This window comes from Schistocerca piceifrons, chromosome 2 (genome assembly GCF_021461385.2).
Source record: "Schistocerca piceifrons isolate TAMUIC-IGC-003096 chromosome 2, iqSchPice1.1, whole genome shotgun sequence".
Lineage (NCBI taxonomy): Eukaryota > Metazoa > Arthropoda > Insecta > Orthoptera > Acrididae > Schistocerca > Schistocerca piceifrons.
The window spans coordinates 1,060,833,848-1,060,857,170 of record NC_060139.1 but is presented as its reverse complement, the minus strand read 5'-3'; the positions used below and the strand labels follow the sequence as shown (position 1 = coordinate 1,060,857,170).

At 38.7% G+C, this 23,323-nt stretch overlaps 1 protein-coding gene across 1 annotated transcript in view; it reads right to left on the bottom strand.

The window, feature by feature from the left end:
• LOC124776121 (MFS-type transporter SLC18B1-like) overlaps positions 1 to 23,323 on the bottom strand; it is a 307,140-nt gene that overhangs the window by 144,688 nt on the left and 139,129 nt on the right. The window contains exon 4 of the mRNA XM_047250961.1: positions 5,029 to 5,176. Coding sequence (XP_047106917.1) covers positions 5,029 to 5,176 — 148 coding nt within the window. The remainder of the gene's footprint in view (positions 1 to 5,028; positions 5,177 to 23,323) is intronic.

The following is a 23,323-nucleotide window of genomic DNA, read 5'->3' as shown; positions in this document are numbered from 1 at the left end:
CATAGTATAAATTCTGAATGGCACATCACAATATGAAGAATAGCGACATGTTATAATATAGTATTCCAAATTGAATCTATTGGGCATAAGCAGTCTCACACAAAGAAAAATCCAAAAGTTGGCTTAAATATGAAAGTAAATGTGTGAAATGCATAGACTTTTTACTTAGCTGAATTTGACACCTTCTACACTAGCATACAAAAAATAAACACTTTAGCATCATTTTACAACACTCAAAATAAGAAAACCATAGAGAACCAACAAAGTACATCTTCCACTTGGGGTGGCTAACATTGCAGTTGTTTAAATTCTGTAACATATTCTGAGTCTGAATTTAATACATTTTCTTGAAACTGAACAGCTTATGTCCATAAATCAACACAATGTTAGAAAGCACTGCTCCTGTGTAACTCATCTGGCCCTCTTCTTGCATGATATACTGCAACTATGAATGGAGGTCAACAAGCACAGTTCATATTTCTAGATTTCCAAAAAGCATGTAACATGGTACTCCACTGCAGACTATTGATGAAGGTACAAACATACAGTATAGGTTTCTAGATATGTGAGTGGCTCAAAGACTTATTAAATAACAGAACCCAGTATTTCATCCTCAACAGCTAATGTTCATCACAGACAAGGGTCTTCTCAGGAGTATCCCAGAGAAATGTGATAGGACTAGTGTTATTCTCTATATACATAAATGATCTGGCAGACAGGGTGGGCAGCAATCTGCAGTTGTTTGCTCATGATGCCGTGGTGCATGGCAAGGTGTCGAAACTGAGAGACTATAGGATAATGCAAGATGACATAAACAAAAATTTCTAGTTGGTGTGTTGAATGACAGCTAATTCTAAATGTAGAAAAATTTAGGTTAATGCAGGTGAGTAGGAGAAACAATCCTGTAATGTTCAGATACAGCATTAGTAGTGTCCCACTTGACACAGTCATGCCATTTCAATATCTGTGCACAGCATTCCAGAGTGATGTGACGTGGAATGAGCATGTGAGGATTGTGGTAGGGAAGGCAAATGGCTGACTTCAGTTTATTGGGAGAATTTTAGGAAAGTATGGTTCATCTGTGGAGGAGACTGCATATAGGACATTGCTGTGACCCATTCTTGAATACTGCTTGAGTGTTTGCGATCTGCACCAGGTCCGATTAAAGGAAGATGTTGAAGCAATTCAGATATATGCTGCTAGATATGTTACCGCTAGGTTTGAAAAATATGCATGTGTCATGAAGACGCTTCAGAAACTCAAATGGGAATCTCTGGAGTGAAGGTAACATTCTTTTTCAGGAATACTATTAAGAAGATTTAGAGAACTGGCCTCTGAAGCTGATTGCAGAACGATTCTACTGCCACCAACATGCATTTTGTGTAAGGACCACAAACATAAAACGTACGATAGAAGAAATTAGAGACCATACGGAGGCATATAGACAGTCATTTTTCCCTTGCTCTATCTGTAAGTGGAGCTGGAAAGGAAACGACTAGTAATGGTACAGGGTAACCACTACCATGCACCTTACAGCAGCTTGCACAGTATGTATGTACATGTAGATGTAAATGCAGTTGTTGAATTTAATAAAGACATCTGCTTCAGTCTGCCATACAGAAATCATAGAGGCGCTAACAGAATGAGGGTGAGACACAACATTTACACGGTGTCAACAATTATTCATCACCACTGAGAAGCCAACTGAATAATTTTTATAGTAAAAAGTGTAAAGCAAGTAGACGCAATATTGCCAAATCTCTTTACAGGTGTGTTGGATATGGCAATGTCCAAGAGCCAACTGGAAGGAAAGATGATGAAAATTAATGGAAATCAGTTAAACAACCTACACTTCACAGATGACACTGTGTTCCAAGCATAGAGGAACTGCTAGAGAAAGGCGCAAGAAACTTTAATGCACCCATCAGTCATAAACATATTGTAACTTATCAAGGGCAGGACTAGATGTGATAGTAACCATATAATATAGTAGCTCTGCTGCAATTTGTGCACAGCTTTTTATGTGGGCATGACCACCATCCACCTGTCCACGTCAAGGAATGACCACCCTGAAACTGAATTGATCACCCAGTAGCAGACACACTCCTGGGCGCAACATGTTTGATCTTAATGGCTGCTTCAGCACCTATGATATCTGTCTCTCCCACCCCGTCCCTACCCTCTTGCCATCCACCCTGCCTACATTTCCTGTCATCACTCACAGTTGACAGTTATGTGCATGGCAATGTGTCCAGTATGAGCAGGGCCACATCATTCTTTATCTATTAATTTATTTTCAGTCTTTTCTCTTAACTGATAACAACAGATTTCCTATGTTTTCCTCCTTAACTGGTATTTGTGTTTTCAGACGAAACTCCTATTGCCACTTTCTCAACACTGAACTTTTTCAGTTCATCTAAAGCATAGGAAGGCAAATGCTCTACAGTTTCTACACCAAAATTCACCAACTCCAATATCCTACCTACAATACAATTATCCGGATGGTAAAATTAAATAAATAAAAAACTCAATTAGAATTTTGCATGACTGGAACAATCCATCACTAATTAATTAGAATGTACATTGTTTAAGATCCATAGCAAATGCACAATTACATTTGTGATGACTAATTTAATTTTCATTTGAGTACATGAAAAACATTTTAATCTTACACTGAAGAGCCAAAGAAACTGGTACACATGACTAACATTGCATAGGGCTCCCACAAGCATGTAGAAGTGCCGCAACGTGACATGGTATAGACTTGACTAAAGTCTGAAGCAGTTCTTGAGGGAATTGACACGATGAATCCTGCAGGGCTGTCCATAAATCCAAAAGAGTATGAGGAGGTAAAGAGCCCTTCTGAACAACACATTGCAAGGCATGCCAGATATGCTTAATAATATACATGTTTGGTGGCCAGCGTAAGTGTTTAAACTCAGAAAAGAGTTCCTGGAGCCAATCTGTAGCAATTCTGGATGTGTGGGGTGTCTCATTGTCCTGCCAGAATTGCCCAAGCTCCTTGGAATGACAATGGACATGAATGGATGCAGGTTATCAGACAGGATGCTTATGCATGTGTCACCTGTCAGAGTCATATCTAAACTTACCAGGGGTCCCATATCGCTCCAACTGCACATGCTCTACACCATAACAGAGCCTCCACCAACTTGAACAGTCCCTTGCTGACATGCAGGGTCCATGGATTCATGAGATTGTCTCCATACCATACAAGTTCATCTGCTAGACACAATTTGATATGACCAGGCAACATGTTTCCAGTCATCAACAGTCCAATGTCAGTGTTGACAGGCCCAGGCAAGCAATAAAGCATTGTGTTGAGCAGTCATCAAGGGTACATGAGTGGGCCTTCAGATCTGCAAGCCCATATCAATGATGTTTTGTTGTATGGTTTGCACGCTGACACTTGTTGATGGCCGAGTATTGAAATCTGCAGTAATTTGCAGAAGGGTTGCACTTCTGTTAAGTTGAACGATTCTCTTCAGTCATAGTTGGTCCCTTTCTTGCAGGATCTTTTACCGGCTGCAGTGATGTTGGAGATTGGATGTTTTACTGGGTTCCTAATATTCATGGTACACTTGTGAAATGGTCATACAGGAAAATCTCCACGTCATCACTACCTCAGAGATGCTGTGTTCCATCGCTCGTGCACTAACTATACCACTGCATTCAAACTCACTTAAATCTTGATGAACTGCCATTGTAGCAGCAGTAACTGATCTAACAACTGTGTCAGACACTTGTCGTCTTATATAGGTGTTCTCAACTGCAGCACCCTGTTCTGGTTGTTGACATATCTCTGTATATGAATCTACATGCCTATACCAGTTTCTTTGCCATTTTAGTGTACAAGAGGTGCAATAATTCTCATATGATGTACATTTTCAGGTTAGACATCTTTGACTGTTCCAAAATCAAACAATTTAGAGCTGATTGCACCATCTTCTTCATGGTTATCCTATCCTCCTCCAATCTTTGAGCCAGCCAGCATAGGTTTCCCTTGGTATCTGGCTTTGATTCATATGTAGTAGATGGTTCTCCCATTCCTTTCTATACTGTTGCTCTTTTCTACTATTCATAGAACACAGAATTCCTCATTTATCTCACTTATTTTTATGATCTTCTGATTCATATCTTGCCAAAAGTCTTAGAAGTCTCATTTCTGTAATTCATTAACCTTAAAGTCTGACTGTACATCAAAGTGAGCAATATAAACATAGTCTCTTGCACAGAAAATTTGTTTCCATATTTGTAACTGCTTTCCCTTACTGGCAGTTATCAACTTTAAATCTGTATTATGTATTTAGAAGAATGCCTTTATGCAAGTTTAATTTTACACATGTTATAAATGTTGCTTGTCCTCCAATGCTAAATTTTGCACCACACACTGCACAGTCAACACAGTCAACACTCACCCCATTATTTAATGAATGCAATAATTTGTTCTTTATTTTACAAATTCATTTCCCTATCACTAGCACAGAATATATTACAATATCAGTGGTCATAATCATAGAGCTCTTTATTAAATTGATAAAATGCAACATATTACACAATTCACAGAAAAAATACTTCCACAGCAACTGAAAACTTAAGTCCAAACAAACCATATTGTTGACAGGCCTACCAGTTTTCAAAAAAACTGGCGCAATATACTGCATTCAAAGTGTGGCATGGCAATGTTTTAAGAGACAACATTCTTCAAATATGTGCTATAACTAAAGTAATAAAATGAGAATTTGTCATCTATACTGAACGAATTATTTTAAAAATAAAAAACAAATATAAAAATAATAATATGTAAAGACTGACATTCTAAGTAATAAAACTGTAAGAGTCCCTGCAAAGCCATATCTCATGGGTGAGAAATTTAATATACGGTAGTTGGTGAACGAAGGATTGGCGACGATAGTATTTCACACAAATAACCTTAACATGATATGGAAAATTAAACCTCAGTTGCAAAGCAAAAACGTTATCAATATCAATTAAGCAGATATTATTTACCAAAACAGTTCCAATTGTGTCAGGAAATACTTCAACAACAAACACATAGCTGGCGGTAGCATAGGCACTTGCTCCCAGAGCTTCCATTCCACGCACCAGGAAACAGTACATCGTAAAAATTGTATATGAATCAATGCGAGCTAATAACCTGTAACAAGCATAAAAATTAAATGTACGAATTGTCACTGGATAACAGCAATTAACATTTCAATGAGATCCTTATGAACTTCATACTTCTGACTTTATTTTATTTTGCTAAAAAGAATTGTATTTTTTTTTTTTTTTTTTGCTGGAACCCAAAAATGGCATCTGCAAAACTGTGAGCTTACAGCTATTAGTTTTCAGGGTCATCCAGGTAGTAAAGGTTACTGGGTTATAAAAAAATAAAAACTTTACAGGAACAGAAAATAAGTATTTGAGAGTTCAGCAACCAATTAGTAATAGGTCATTTCACTTACAATGTGGGCATTACACAACAAATCTTTAAGATTACATAAGTCTTGGCAGTTGTTCAGCACGGTTCAGCTCAGTGTTATCTTCAATATGAAGTACCTAGTCACATATTCCATTACAATCAAGACTCAATGACAGTCACTTGTTGAAACTAGTAATACAGAAAGCTCGTGCAGTATAACTGTGATCTTGACTTACATTATAACACCATACTACTAAATACAGTCACATACTCTTATCAGCCTTTGCATCTTCATTTGATTATCAGAATGAGGTCCAGTTTCCCAATTGATGCAATATAGCAACATCACTGCCCAATGAAAAACCCTTTCTTTTAATCTGAACAGCATCTCTAGAGCATTGCAAGGTTTAAAATTTTGTATAGTCACTGATTTTTCTCTTCAAATAAAGTGAATTTCAAAGAATAGCCTTCAAGTCCCACTGTACAGTCACAGGTATGAGTAGCTCATGCAAATTTACAGTCACACTCTGCATAAATTGGAAAAAAGTAGAATCTCAGATACAGAGGCAGCTGCCACATTATTCATTATGGAGACATATCACAAATTAGGCTCCCCTCCATTGGTAAAAGTGAAGTGGCATCTGATATTATTTTACGAGTAGAGAATTATAAACAACAGTGTGTTTGCTACTGAAGTAATGTACAGTCAAGTATCACAATCTAAGTGAAGATGCAAGTTGTAGCACAGGATAGGTCTGATCATGATGCCTTTACAAATTTTTGATTTAGAATCTAAGATACAGTAGGTATTATTTCACAAGATTTAACATTTGAAATTTCAAATACATAGAATATAGTATAATTAGGTTAGATAGAGCAGCAATCAGTCATAGAATTAAGTTGCTTTAATATGACATTTATAGTCACAATGCAGATCAGATTTCAGGTCAAAAGCAACTTAATTCTACGACTGATTGCTGCTCTATCTAACCCAATATAACCACAGTCGCTGCATGCACGCACCCCATGGAGGGCAACCTGAGACAGTACAATGTTCACACCGAGCTTAGAATATGCCAATAACCATGGCCAGATCAAGAACATTTTCCTACAGAAAGGACTTATCATTTGGTGCCCCACTCTCTTCCCTCCCCCCCCCCCCCCTTCGCCTGGGTCAGTTTTCACTAGTAATTGTGATATGCACTGTACACAAATCTTGCACCTAGGCACCCCTGATGCCACTCTCACCCTGATGCCCCAAGCGGCCACTTGTAATTGTGGTGCATCCTGTATGTAAGTCTTACACTTGGGGTGCATCTGGTGCCCCTCTTAGCTTTGAATCCCAAAAAACTGCTAGTAATTGTGATAAGTTCTATACGGAAATCTTGTGATATGTCACATACAGGAATCTTACAGTTGTGGCACCTCTGGCACCCCTCCCAGCTTGGTGCCCCAAGTGGTGGCTTATGTCATTTTAATCTTAAATAGGGCCTGCCTGTAATTGTGGAGCACATTAAGATAAGCCACCAGCAGCATCTACATTTCATAGAGCCAGACAGATACTGTTGACTTTCCAAAGTGAAATTAAACAACAGTTAGGTAACAGAGTGGCACAGGGACTTTTGGAAACCATCACTTTCAGTAGTTGCACTACTCCATTGGTAATAGTTAAGAGCCCAATGGATCTTTAAAGATTTGTGGTGAAATTAAGGGGACTATAACTTTTCTGTCAATAACAGAAATATATCTAATACTAGGATCCAAAGCGTTACAATCAAAATTAGAGTGCAAAATATAGTGTTGAAAGGCAGATCTCGCTGATGCATATTTACATTTGCCATTAGAGAAGGAATCACAGCAAGTGTAGGTAGTGGGTACACCCTTCAGGTTGTACTATCATAACTAACTATCATTTGGAGAATCAAGTGTACCTGCATTGTTTGGAAGATATATGGAACAACTAACATCATTGGTTCCTTATTGTATTAACTGCCTGGACATAATAACAGTAACATACAAATAACTATAAATGTATTTTCCCTTATTTACCACGTAAACTCAGACTGCTGTTTGAGCAAATGCTATTTTTTTCTGAAGGAAAGGATGTACTTGAGGCATGTGTTCACTGTATCTGGATTTGGACCAACTAAACAACATTTAGCACCAATTCATTTCCTCCCTTACACTACAATTAAACTGAAAACATTCTTAACAAAAAATATTTACTCTGTCTGTCTGTCTCTTCCCAATAAAACATATTACTGACATCAGAGATATGAAGAGCTATTTCTATGGCATATGTAGAGTATAACATCTGGTGTTCCACATTGCCCAGAGGTGCAGTACACAAGACATGTCACAGCATGCCTTCTTGTTCCCCAGGCTTGTGCAAACTGAAAGGTGTCAAATTCAAATGGACGTCAGGTGTCCAGAGGGAAAGGGCACATCATTGGCCTCACTGCTGTGCAATGTGACAAAACTGAACTTAATACCTCATAATAAATGAATGATTTGGATTACATAGTAACTACACACAATCACCGACTTCGAGATTTCAGTAGGGTGTATAGGCACCATGCACTGCATCCAGAGATTCGACGTATCAGCTGCAGACCCAGAAACCTTCCTCCAACTCACCCAAGCGAGGCACAGCTCAGCTCCACACTTATCAGCAATGGCTGATACTGGACAGTGACATGTAAATTGTTGAACAGTGTAAATGTAATCTAATCTATGGACAATATGTCAGGCGAATATGTGTCACGGGGAAACAACGGTAATTGTCATTTCTCAACAAACACTGTCAGATGTTGGTCTGTTGACATATAGCACACCAATTTGTTAGCAGAACTTCAGGCCTTTGGACCTGCCCTTTGCAATGATAACTACACAGCTTACTCTCGTTACACATTCAATGATATTGCATGTTGTTTTCCACGAAAACATGAACTCCCAAACTTGGTGTCCTTCATCTGTTCCATTCGATAGTACACACTTCTGGAATGCAATCACCACAATAGTGCCTCACGTGTAGATGACCATCACTTCAGGACATGTTGAAGTGGACTTAACAGAAAAACTCATTTGTAGACTGTCAATGCACCTCCTGAAACTGATGCTGCCTCTATGTGACCACAACTGTTCACCACAGTGTTCCATATATCCTCCAAGTCTGGATTTGTTTGAGAGATTCCTCATCAGCATTATGTTTTACATAAATTCCAGTGCAAATAAGGCACTCAGAACATATATGAAAATGAATCTAACATACAGTTTCTATTCACAACAGATAACAGGAAAGAGATTGAATGGGTGCGAAATTAGATTTCATATAATTGCAATCCACAAGCCACACCAAAAAATGTACAATATTCTCTACTGTTACTTATGGGAAAGCACAGAAGAACAATTACTTTTCGAGCAAGGAAATCTGTTACTGGCTACTTCACATATGACATGCTGTTGAAACCATAAAATACATAACAGCAGAAAATTTTGTAGTCAAAACATAAATTATGCAGTTTAAGGTGAGCAATCATAATACAATAATTGCATATGTTACAGTTTTATACTGTGAATTCAATGGCTAACTGTACAGCTATTTGTGTTCACACACTTCTATGCTTATAAATTACTGACTCAAAGTATTTACAGAAGAACGGAACTGCATTGTAAGCCACCCCAAGAAGAGGGCGTACTTTGTTGGTGTGCCACAATTGTCCTGAATTTTTCTATGTGTGAAACCACCAGGCCAGATAGGTATTATTTGAAATTCTAGATTCTAATATTTCACTGCTCATGTTTTATTCACATAATCTCTCACTCATGTGCACAAGAGTGTAGTGATGTATTACCTATTTTTGAAAGTTCATAAGTACTGCAAAAAATTGTAAGATTAATTTGCACTTTTTCTACATGGCAACAATCCTTGTTCAGAAACAATCATTCCTTATTTCTGTTGTCTATATATGTGAAAAATTTGTACCTTTTGTGCATTTTTGAATGTTTGTATTTGAGATTTACACAATTTTAGCATTAATACACTCCTGGAAATGGAAAAAAGAACACATTGACACCGGTGTGTCAGACCCACCATACTTGCTCTGGACACTGCGAGAGGGCTGTACAAGCAATGATCACACTCACGGCACAGTGGACACACCAGGAACCGCGGTGTTGGCCGTCGAATGGCGCTAGCTGCGCAGCATTTGTGCACCGCCGCCGTCAGTGTCAGCCAGTTTGCCATGGCATACGGAGCTCCATCGCAGTCTTTAACACTGGTAGCATGCCACGACAGCGTGGACGTGAACCGTATGTGCAGTTGACGGACTTTGAGCGAGGGCGTATAGTGGGCATGCGGGAGGCCGGGTGGACGTACCGCCGAATTGCTCAACACGTGGGGCGTGAGGTCTCCACAGTACATCGATTTTGTCGCCAGTGGTCGGCGGAAGGTGCACGTGCCCGTCGACCTGGGACCGGACCGCAGCGACGCACGGATGCACGCCAAGACCGTAGGATCCTACGCAGTGCCGTAGGGGACCGCACCGCCACTTCCCAGCAAATTAGGGACACTGTTGCTCCTGGGGTATCGGCGAGGACCATTCGCAACCGTCTCCATGAAGCTGGGCTACAGTCCCGCACACCGTTAGGCCGCCTTCCGCTCACGCCCCAACATCGTGCAGCCCGCCTCCAGTGGTGTCGCGACAGGCGTGAATGGAGGGACGAATGGAGACGTGTCGTCTTCAGCGATGAGAGTCGCTTCTGCCTTGGTGCCAATGATGGTCGTATGCGTGTTTGGCGCCGTGCAGGTGAGCGCCACAATCAGGACTGCATACGACCGAGGCACACAGGGCCAACACCCGGCATCATGGTGTGGGGAGCGATCTCCTACACTGGCCGTACACCACTGGTGATCGTCGAGGGGACACTGAATAGTGCACGGTACATCCAAACCGTCATTGAACCCATCGTTCTACCATTCCTAGACCGGCAAGGGAACTTGCTGTTCCAACAGGACAATGCACGTCCGCATGTATCCCGTGCCACCCAACGTGCTCTATAAGGTGTAAGTCAACTACCCTGGCCAGCAATATCTCCTGATCTGTCCCCCATTGAGCATGTTTGGGACTGGATGAAGCGTCGTCTCACGCGGTCTGCACGTCCAGCACGAACGCTGGTCCAACTGAGGCGCCAGGTGGAAATGGCATGGCAAGCCATTCCACAGGACTACATCCAGCATCTCTACGATCGTCTCCATGGGAAAATAGCAGCCTGCATTGCTGTGAAAGGTGGATATACACTGTACTAGTGCCGACATTGTGCATGCTCTGTTGCCTGTGTCTATGTGCCTGTGGTTCTGTCAGAGTGATCATGTGATGTATCTGACCCCAGGAATGTGTCAATAAAGTTTCCCCTTCCTGGGACAATGAATTCACGGTGTTCTTATTTCAATTTCCAGGAGTGTATATCTGTTAGAAAAGTTCATCCCAATTTTCAGCATATATTTATGAAAATAAAGATATTTTATGAAAATTTTTGGAAGTTATGAGTGTTGTGCATAACATATTTTAGAGTAAATCAACATTCATGATTTACAATTACTGTAGAACATATTTTAATTAACACATTGTGCTTTATTTAGTTTTTTCTTTCAAAATGAGTATATATAGTTTGCATTTATCATAAACTAACTCTGTTTTATCAATGAACATAATGTCGAAACAGTTTCACAAAATGAGCAACTTTTAACACAGGCTTTTCGATTGGCTGTCTCTTTTTGTGTATTAATAGCTTCATTTCTTTAAGGGAACTAGTAATACTCATTGCATATCAGATCCAGAAATTAAAAGCAAATAACCATGCTTAGTTTATAAACTTGTTTACTGTTCAATAAAACATAGCACCAGCCACAACACAGCCATTCACAGCAGCTCTTATTCTTTTGACAATACTGAGGGTGATATCCAATAGCTTATGAATGTTTGAGAACAGAATTCACAGTAGGGCTGTGTGTTGAGGGCTATGAAAAGTCTTGTATCAGAGATAAGAGAGATACCTCAAGTACTATTCTTTCCTGTAGATCTTGTCTCCTCTAGAGGAAGTACAAGATCTATAACAACTCGTCTGCATACCGTGAGTGTTGTGTAAGAGGTAGACCTAAGGTCTGGGGAGTCTGCGACCAGGCGAATGCATGGTGTTGAAAATGAGCCACTGAGACTGAGTTCACCTATTGCAGGAAACCTAGTTTCCCATGTCAAGGATAGGAAAATCCAGAAGTGTGAGGATCTATCAGCAGTTCAAATATAAGGTAAGTACTGGAAACAGCAGCACGGAATGAGAAGTGACATCAGGTTTAATCAGTGTGTGTGCCATAGAGCCTCATTCATCATGTTGAAGAGGCTACTCTGATAGCCATTGAGGGAACAGTCAACAACCAACTGCAGATAGTGTTGCACATGCTTCTATCTGGGCTCCAAGTTGTACTTGGATCATTCCAGAAAATTTCAGAGAAAACTGAGGAGATCAGCCTTGCTCACAGAGTTGCAATATGTCCCACAATCTGCAGCATTGCACCCAGAGCAGATCATGACCAAATGATTCTGACAAGGGAATGGTCCAACTGACATATTGAAACCTACCCTGAAATTTTTCATGCAGGTAGACCACACAAAAAGAAATGGGAAGTCAAAATTTTAAATGCTGAAGTGGATTACAAGTATTTTTTAAGAAATGTTAAAGTTACTCATTTTTGCTGCATGGAGAACTGCTTATCAAAGTGGTTTGAGCAGCCCTTCCTGTCTAGTGCTCGAATTGGTAAAATAAGCAGATGTAGCCATGACAAAGGGATGCAGTGCCATGAAGCATGAAGTCCGAAGTCACACACATGAATTTTAAGGATTTAAACCATAAAACTATACCAAAAAACCTCCTGTTATCAGTTTTTTTGAATAACTTGCAGTTCATTTTGACAAGCAAAGTGTTGCAGATGTAATTGTTATGCAAGTGACTAGCAGAGGAAAGAAAATCATGGCAGTGTACGGGCGTTACATCACAGATTACTTATATCAGTCAGGACTTTAATTTGTTGACATTATATATTTTACAACAGTTGTGCTAGACCATTCCCAGGATAATTTTTCAATAGCGTATATTCTGCTAACAATGAAACATTTCCTTCCTTATTCCCTGTAGTCATCACAAAAATGTGAAGTACCTAATGTATTTCAAAAACAAACTTTTCCCTTACACCAAGCATATCTGATAAAAGAAGAAATGTATTCAGGCACTTCACAATAATTTCTAATTTTATTTAGACTGAACTGGAATGGAGTACAAATGATTGTGGCCATTTTTCTGCATATTTTGCTGTGTTCTAGGCATACTTGACAAAAATTGTAATGTGGTGGTCCAAGCAAACATGCAGAAATGACTAAAGTTTAACAATACTGTTCCATTGATAAACCTGAAATGAGAAAGAGCTATAAGAAATTATATTGTCTGACAATTATCTGAAAAATGCTTTACACTGTTGAAAAATTTTTTATTGAGAGGGTGATTCACATTATAAATTCTTGGTAGAATCTGAATTCTATTAATAGTCTTTTCGTCATCCTCATAAGCAAAGAGGCATAATTATGCCCAGCCAAAAGTCCAAAAAACAAAAAAGCAATGAAATATTCTCTACAAATAGTAAGATGATGTTTTGGATGCAACATTGAAAATTATTCTCTCCCTTTTTCCAGCTTTTGCTATGCTTGACTGCAAGACTTCTGCAAGTAAACAATCTGCTTTTTTTTATTATTTTTTTTGTAAATCCCTGCTCCTAATTTGGCTTGTTGTTTCTGAAGACATAGATAAACTTGTAAAAACAGTAAACCACTGATACCTATCACCGGCTTTGTTGCTTATGAATGTGTCACAGCATTCATTCACTGCACAAGCCACTCTGTCTTCACCCCCCTCCCACCCTTTCCTCTTGTTGAAAATGATAAATTCCGGTTTGGATGTAACTTGACTGATTGGCTTTATATACAGTTTTTAGGAGATAACAAGAAGCTTCACTTTCACATCAGGTACGAATTTCTCTATAGTTTTACCTATTAATAACATCTTCCCTACACATTTTTCTTGAGGTAAACTTCATAATATTGCAACTTCCTATTCTGTATAATTTCCTGAATCTGTCTGAACAGATCAAAGAAAATTGGAAATCAGTATTGTTCATCTCAGTTGCAATTCAGTGTGCCCAGTTTCGAAGCTCTCCTTCATTAATGACGCTCATGAGCAGTTCTAAATCTTTCATATAAATAAAATTTCACATTTACATTTTATAGAATGAAACTGGCTTTGCATACTGCTTTTATTTAAGCATTTTCTTCCTCCTTTGTTCAACCAAAAAATTTAAAGCCTTTTTTTGTCACTGATAGCTATTACTGTAGATATTTTCTTTGGGCTTGGAAGGTATTCTTTGTTCTGGACTTGAATTACCATTACAATCATCATGCAAATCACAATTCATGGAATTGTCTGGATTATTTCCTATTTCTTCTCATGTTTCCAAAATTTCTGACGGAATGATGATATAATTGAAATTAATGGCCAAGAAATCAACTAATAAATAACAGAAACATACATCTACAGGAGAAGTAGGTGACTTCAGTTGTGTAGCATGTTCTGTATACTTGGTATAGGTAAAATAACATGAATACCTGTATTTACTTGGGAATGGTTTATTAATAAGGGGTTAGACCCCCATTTGCCCATAATACAGATACAATTCTTCTTGGAATACTGGCATATAATGATTATGTAGTCTCGAATGGAATGTTATTCCACTCTTCAATAAGAACCTCTTCTAACTCCTGTAGTGATGAGGGAGGTGGAAATCTGCTCTGGAGTCAATGCTCCAATACTGTCCCCAAGGGGTCAATAATGTTCAATTCTAGGGACCATGTAGGCTAGGGAAGATGCTGCACTTCTGCTGCATGCTCCTCATACCACAATTGTACTGTCGTGGCTGTAGGAATGTGTGCATTATCATTATGAAATATGGTATCATTGTCAAGGAAAAACATATGAATCATTCGGTGCACCTGATCACCTAAAATGTTCACATAATCATTGGCTGTAACATGGCCTTTGAGAGTAATGATGGGACCAGCAGAATACCATGATATGGCTGCCCACACCATCACACTTCCACATCCACATTTAACTGTCCCCTTGGGGACAGTATTGGAGCATTGACTCCAGAGCAGATTTCCACCTCCCTCATCACTACAGGAGTTAGAAGAGGTTCTTATTGAAGAGTGGAATCAGGATTGCAGGCTTCTTATGCTTCCACTGATCAGTGATCCAGGATTTATGCTCATGACACAATGTTTTACACTTCTTTGCATTGGTTGTCATCACTAATGGTTTCGGTATAGTAGCTCATCCGTGAATATTCACTTTATGAATATTCAGCAGACAGTGTCGATAGATACAGAGTCTCAAAGATGGCTATTGAGCTCAGTAGTCACTTTAGCTGCCATAGTTTTGTGCTGTTTTGCCCCAGTTCATATCAGCGTACAACGATATCTGTCCTTTAGTTTAGATTTGTGGTCACTGTTATATTTACGCAATGATGTCTTTCCATGACCTTTTTTATTTTTCTTATTTTGCCTATCCCCTGTATTTTATCTGTGCAACATTGAAAACATTAATTGGGTTCCACATTATTGTGAAACTCTGGAACCTGCACAAAGACAAATGCTATTAGCAAGCATATGCAAAGAAACCACAAAGAAAATTAATTCAGTTTTATTTCCATTAGTAACACTTAGTAATAGTGCAAAAGCAACTGCTAATTATTATGAATATTAAATGAGTTGTAAATTCAAGCAAACAGTAACTTTGAACAACTGTGTCAGAGAAACTATCAATGGAAAGTGAAATTCACTTTACAAATTACAATCACATTGAGCCATGTTATCTGTTTACTGATATGCCCACCAAGTTGGGCATGTGCTGCCTGCTACAGCTACAGCAGGGATGTACACTTATCCAGCCACTTCGTGAGCTATGAATCTGGCAAACTTCAACTTTTTTTAAAAAAAATACTTTCATTGTGTCTTAGCAGCTAAATTTTGACATTGTATTTTTTGTGTATTCTTCTCTGTACAAAAATTTTCAGGGCGCGTTTCAAAATGTAGGACTCAAACAGTTCCCTTGTGGGTCAAGTGGAAGGCTCGAACCATGAGTCCAAAGGTTCTGTGACAAGCTTGGCTGGAATTTCCTAGGCTTGTGTCAGGGTTAGGTCTGTACTATCCATTAGTGGCTGCTAACCAGGTAATGCACACAAGGGTGATTAGGCAACTGTAGGACCATCATGCCCTCTCTTACATCTGATCTGGAATTCACACGTATAGTACTTTTTTTTTTTTTTTTTTTACATCATAGTTATGTAAAAAACATGTTTTAATATGATAACAAGTATTAACATTATTCAAGTATCTAAAAAGGCATTGTGTATAAATTATACTGACTATGAGCTGATGAAGTTAATACTGGTAGTACTATTACTGCTGCTGCTGCCACAATAGTGATAGTAACAGTAGTAGTGGTAGTGGTAGTAGTAGTAGTAGTAGTAGTAGTAGTGGCAGATATACGAAGAATTTATGGGTCTACAAAATAGTGAATTTAAGAAAAGATTAAATATGTGGCTTGTTGCCAATCCCTTTTATGAATTAAAAGAGTTCTTTGACTGTGACACTGAATTGTAAATCAACAATGCTTTATTATTCTGCTTACTAATGTAATTACTGTGCTGTACAAAAAAACTTGTCTATTGTACAAAAAATTGTCTATTGCTGTAATGGCCTAATGACAATAAAATTATCTTACCTTATCTTTCAGGGACAATGGTAGTCATTATTGTTGCTTCAGTAGATATGTCATTAACTGTCTTCTGAAACGAGATGTTATTCATTTCTCTAATGTACTGCTGGAGGACATTCCAGAGTTAAGGTCATGCTATTGAGAAAGACTTCAAAAAAGTTGCTGAATGATGGAGTGGAACAGAAAGGATTTTACTCTGATGGGAGCAGCTCTTTCTCCTTTCTTGTTCAGACAAGAGTGTTAAGGCTGAGGAGAGAGATGGAGGACAGTGTCAATCATAAGACAGTAGGCACGACAGAGGGTAAGGAAATCTCTGCATTTTTCTGCATCCATCCTACCTGTGCATATGTTAGTGAAATGTGATCAAAGAGTCAAACATAACAAATATAATGAACACAGGCATTCATAACTAGTTCAGGTGCCATGAGCTGTCCTGAGAAGTGCCTTGCAGGATAACATTGCTTTCATCAATAATTGGACATATGTGTTGTTTGTTGTTGTTGTTGTTGTTGTTGTTGTTGTTGTTATCTTCAGTCCTGAGACTGGTTTGATGCAGCTCTCCATGCTACCATATCCTGTGCAAGCTCCCCTCCCCTCCATGCTGCCCTCCAATGCTAAATTTGTGGTCCCTTAATGCCTCAGAACATGTCCTACTAACCAGACCATTCTTTTTGTCAAGTTGTGCCACAAACACCTCTTCTCCCCAATTCTATTCAACACTTCATCATTAGTTATGTGATCTACCCATCTAATATTCAGCATTCTTCTGTAGCACCACATTTCGAAAGCTTCTATTCTACTCTTGTCCAAACTATTTATTGTCCATGTTTCACTTCCATACATGGCTACACTCCATACAAATACTTTCAGAAACGACTTCCTGACACTTAAATCTATACTCAATGTTAACAAATTTCTCTTCTTCAGAAACACTTTCCTTGCCATTGCCAGTCTACATTTTATATCCTTTATACTTCGACCATCATCAGTTTTTTGCTCCCCAATAGCAAAACTCCTTCACTAATTTAAGTGTCCATTTTCTAATCTAACTCCCTCAGCATCACCCGACTTAATTCGACTACATTCCATTATCCTCATTTTGCTTTTGTTGATGTTCATCTTGTATCTTCCTTTCAAAACACTATACATTCCATTCAACTGCTCTTCCAACTCCTTTGCTGTCTCTGACAGAATTACAATGTCAACGGCGAACCTCAAAGTTTTTATTTCTTCTCCATGGATTTTAATACCTACTCCGAATTTTTCTTTTGTTTCCTTTACTGCTTGCTCAATATACAGATTGAATAACATCGGGGAGAGGCTACAACCCTGTCTCACTCCCTTCCCAACCACTGCTTCCCTTTCATGTCCCTCGACTCTTATAACTGCCATCTGGTTTCTGTACAAATTGTAAATAGCCTTTCGCTCCCTGTATTTTACCCCTGCCACCTTTAGAATTTGAAAGAGAGTATTCCAGTCAACATTGTCAAAAGCTTTCTCTAAGTCTACAAATGCTAGAAACGTAGGTTTGCCTTTCCTTAATCTTTCTTCTAAGATATGTCGTAGGGTCAGTATCGCCTCACGTGTTCCAACATTTCTACGGAATCCAAACTGATCTTCCCCAAGGTCAGCTTCTACCAGTTTTTCCATTCATCTGTAAAGAATTCGCGTTAGTATTTTGCAGCTGCGACTTGTTAAACTGATAGTTCAGTAATTTTCACATCTGTCAACACCTGCTTTCTTTGGGATTGGAATTATTATATTCTTCTTGAAATCTGAGGGTATTTCGCCTGTCTCATACATCATGCTCACCAGGTGGTAGAGTTTTGTCAGGACTGGCTCTCCCAAGGCCATCAGTAGTTCTAATGGAATGTTGTCTACTCCTGGGGCCTTGTTTCGACCTAGGTGCTCTGTCGAACTCTTCACTCAATATCGTATGTCCCATGTCATCTTCATCTACATCCTCTTCCATTTCCATAATATTGTCCTCGAGTACATCGCACTTGTATAGACCCTCTATATACTCCTTCCACCTTTCTGCTTTCCCTTCTTTGCTTGGAACTGGGTTTCCACCTGAGCTCGTGATATTCATACAAGTGGTTCTCCTCTCTCCAAAGGCCTCTTTAATTTTCCTGTAGGCACTATCTATCTTACCCCTGCTGAGATAAGCCTCTACATCCTTACATTTGTCCTCTAGCCATACCTGTTTAGCCATTTTGCACTTCCTGTCAATCTCATTTTTGAGACATTTTGCCTGCTTCATTTACTGCATTTTTATATTTTCTCCTTTCATCAATTAAATTCAATATTTCTTCTGTTACCCAAGGATTTCTACTAGCCCTCGTCTTTTTACCTACTTGATCCTCTGCTGCCTTCACTACTTCATCCCTCAGAGCTACCCATTCTTCTTCTACTGTACTTCTTTCCCCCATTCCTGTCAATTGTTCCCTTATGCTCTCCCTGAAACTCTGTACAACCCTGGTTTAGTCAGTTTATCCAGGTCCCATCTCCTTAAATTCCCACCTTTTTGCAGTTTCTTCAGTTTTAATCTACAGTTCATAACCAACAGATTGTGGTCAGAGTCCACATCTGCCCCTGGAAATGTCTTACAATTTAAAACCTGGTTCCTAAATTTCTGTCTTACCATTATATAATCTATCTGATACCTTATAGTATCTCCAGGCTTCTTCCATGTATACAACCTTCTTTCATGATTCTTGAACCAAGTGTTAGCTATGAATACGTTATGCTTTGAGCAAAATTCTACCAGGCGGCTTCCTCTTTCACTTCTTACCCCCAATCCATATTCACCTACCTTTCCTTCTCTCCCTTTTCCTACTATCGAATTCCAGTCAACCATGACTATTAAATTTTCGTCTCCCTTCACTATCTGAATAATTTCTTTTATCTCATCGTACATTTCATCAATTTCTTCACCATCTGCAGAGCTAGTAGGCATATAAACTCGTACTACTGTAGGAGGCATGGGCTTCATGTCTATCTTGGCCACAATAATGCGTTCACTATGCTGTTTGTAGTAGCTTACCCGCACTCCTATTCTTTTATTCATTATTAAACCTACTCCTGCATTACCCCTATTTCATTTTGTATTTATAACCCTGTATTCACCTGACCAAAAGTCCTGTTCTTCCTGCCACCAAACTTCACTAATTCCCACTATATCTAACTTTAACCTATCCATTTCCTTTTTTAAATTTTCTAACCTACCTGCCCGATTTAGGGATACAACATTCCACACTCCAATCCGTAGAACGCCAGTTTTCTTTTTCCTGATAACGACGTCGTCTTGAGTAGTCCCCACCCGGAGATCCAAATGGGGGACTATTTTACCTCCGGAATATTTTACCCAAGAGGACGGCATCATCATGTAACCATACAGTAAAGCTGCATGCCCTCGGGAAAAATTACGGCTGTAGTTTCCCCTTGCTTTCAGCCGTTCGCAGTACCAGCACAGCAAGGCCGTTTTGGTTAGTGTTACAAGGCCAGATCAGTCAATCATCCAGACTGTTGCCAAAAGGCTGCTGCCCCTCTTCAGGAACCACATGTTTGTCTGGCCTCTCAACAGATACCCCTCCATTGTGGTTGCACCTACGGTATGGCCATCTGTATTGCTGAGGCACGCCAGCCTCCCCACCATCGGCAAGGTCCATGGTTCATGTATGTTTCTTTTTCAGATCAAGAGGGAAGAGCTATTCATATTTTTTTAGGATATGGAAAGAAGTTGATGCCTTCTTGCACATTGCAGTTATGTACTGAGTCAAATTTAGATTATCATCTATTTTTACTCCTAGACTCCTTGCTGTAAGAGATAAGTTGATATCTGTCCAATTTATAGTTGCAGATGGTAAAGATTCCCTGTATTTCAGGCTAATGAGCCTAGAATGACCAACGAGTACCACTTGGGTTTTGGATAAGATGAGCTTTAACCCTATAATGTGCATCCATTTTAATATTCCATGCAGATCGGTATTGAGATTCTCAACAGCTGTCTTCAGGTTTCTTGGTTTTGCACTTAGATACAACTGGAGACCATCAGTGCACATGTGGTATTTACAGTAGGAGAAAACTAATGACATTTATGTATGGTGAAAGGATTATAGGACCTAATACTAAACCCTGGGAAACACCTGATACTTCCTTGCTCCATTGTGACTTTATGGTGCCAGACCAGCACTGCCAGTGCGACAACAGGTATGAGCAGTACCATTGCACTGCACTTGGTGAGAAATTCAGGCTGCTAATGTTGGCAATTAAAATGTCATACTCGACAGTGGCTTCTTGTGCATACATGGCAAGCTTCAACTCCTCTGTTACCCTTATTAAGGCAGATGATGAGCTGTGATGTTTACGGAAGCCTGACTGGTATTTGTCTAGTAGATTGATTGTAGCTAGGTAGTCATGGACTTTACATTCAAGGGCCTTAGACAGTGCAGAAAGAATCCAAAAAGGTTAGTAATCAGAGGAAGTGATGGTAATGAATTGTGTGAATTGTGTTTTATTCATTTCATGATGTACAATTGGTTTGCATACAGGAGACATGTCAAAAATTTATAAAACAATTACAATGATTTTTACATTAATAAATAATAGCACTATAATAAATAACAACACTATAAGGATATTTCTTGGAACATGTAACACATTGTACCCAGCTCAGATTTCCAGTTTGTCCTGCATGAATTTATACACTGAGTTATAACACTTCAGCGTCAATACCTGATTTTGAGTTGGATTTACAATAGTATCTCCTTCAATGTCAATTTTTGATATTTCTTGGTTACAGGATTTAACACCTACCTCAGATTTAATGACTGACCACACAGCCTTTGTCTTATTTTTATTATTTAAAATTAGTCTGTTATTTGCCAGTTTTTTTACTGCCCTCAAAACTCTTCTAAATGTGGTTTTATAGTGTCTCACATATTTAATGAAATGAATATCTTTATTATATTTTAGTTCTCCGTGCAGTTGCCTTTTCCTTACACTGAAAATTTTTATGCCCTGGAAAATCCACTTTACTGTATTTGTTATTTTATTGCTGCGGAGTCTAGGTGGAAATGTTTCATTAAAGACACCAAGAAAACTATTTAGGGATTTCTCAAAGTTTTCATCACTTGAGTTACAATAATGAAAAGGCCATGTTTTATCTCTTAGTTTCTCACTAAATGTTAGCAAGTTTTCTTTGCGAAAGTTCCTGCTCATATGGGTTCTCATATGTGAAATGTTCTTGTCTGTCTGTGGCAGCTCAATGAACAATGCACAATGATCTGAAATACCCCAGATCTATACAAAATTTATACACATCTTCATATGCATAATTAGTTAGAACATTGTCAATGCGTGTTGCTGATTGCCCATTGTCTCTGGTAGATTCAAAGAATTTCAATTTGAGACCATATTTCTTTATTAAGTCAGTGAATCTTGAAGTGTGGCTACTATCACATGTGATATCAATATTATAATCAGCAGCTATTATAACTTTTTTATTTTTTTCTCTACGGAGGTGTTCAAGCATAATTTGAAGCTTAGATAAGAATAGTTCTGTTTTTGATGTCCCTGGAATTCTGTATATTGAGATTATTATAACACTGCTAGGGAGTCCACTATTTCTACACAACAGCTCTCAAACACACATTCTTCATTTAAATAATTAAAACAGTTTCTAGTCTCATAATTTATATCACTATGAAGAAGTATACATGAGCCTCCATGTGACTTGTTTCTTCTGCAAAAGCTTCTTGCTAATCTGAAGTTCCCTATTTTGTTTAGAATTTTAATTGTGTCCACAGTAAAACAGTGCTTATTTAAACAAACAACTCTAATATATGCGCATTCTGACAGAATGATTTCCAAGTCTTCTATTTTGGAGCTTTTATTGTTAGAAGCATCATCAGTGTTTAAACCATTTATATTCCAGTGGATAACATACCTACTTTGACTATCACTTACAGGCATTAGCACATTTCTTGCCAGATAATGGTTTGGTTCTGTCTTTCTTAGTGCTACAAAAGGCACTACAGCTGCTTCAGACTCCTCATTTTCACAAGATATTGGAGCTGATACTACTATTTTACTCTGCTTAACATCCACAACATTAGAACACTGCACATTATATGAACTCACACGAGCCTGTACAACTACAGCTCTCTCCTTGTTAGCACAATTAGTCATGAAAGCCTCCCTCCTGTCATCATCACAGTCTTTCTTGCTCTTTAGTAGGCCAGTGGTAGCTGGGGATACTGCAGGAGCAGGTAAACTAGAAACAGCCTCTCTGTTTTCTTTTTATCTGACAAAGCTGCTGTGCCTGCATTCATAGAGCATACCAACTTTGATGTATCTGCATGGTTTTCTTGCAGCTGGGATATTTGCATTGCCAAAGCTCACAATGCTTCCTGCATTTCTGAGTCAGACATACCTGCCCCTCTGACAATTACATAAAATGTAACAAACAACAAGAGAAAAAGCTAAAATGATGATGCAAGTACTCAAATACATAATTAGGAAACACTTGTTGCAATATAACTTTCCGCACGAGTGGTCACTCATAGCTATCATTATCACATAGTTAAACACAATGACTCATACTTCTTGCCCATAACAAAATGCATTGCCCATTGCAAATGGTACAAATTAACACACACAATCTTTGAATATCATCTGCACTCACATCTTTCTTCTTAAGCATACAAACACAGCTAGACATTTGGCAAAAACCCATTCATCATGGCCCTCACAGTCAAACAAAAACAAAACAAAAAAACACTGCACTCATCCTACTGCACTTAGATGAAACTACAACTTTGTAATAGCCACACCATCGTCTTTGTGGGTAACAGACCATTCTCATACCAAACGTTGTTGGCAGTGTTGCTCCAAACTGCTGTGGATTGCAGTGGTGCAGTGTAGAATGGGTTGATGACTGTTTGACATCCATGGGCACTAGTAAATCATAATTTACAATCAAACATTTATTTTTCCATA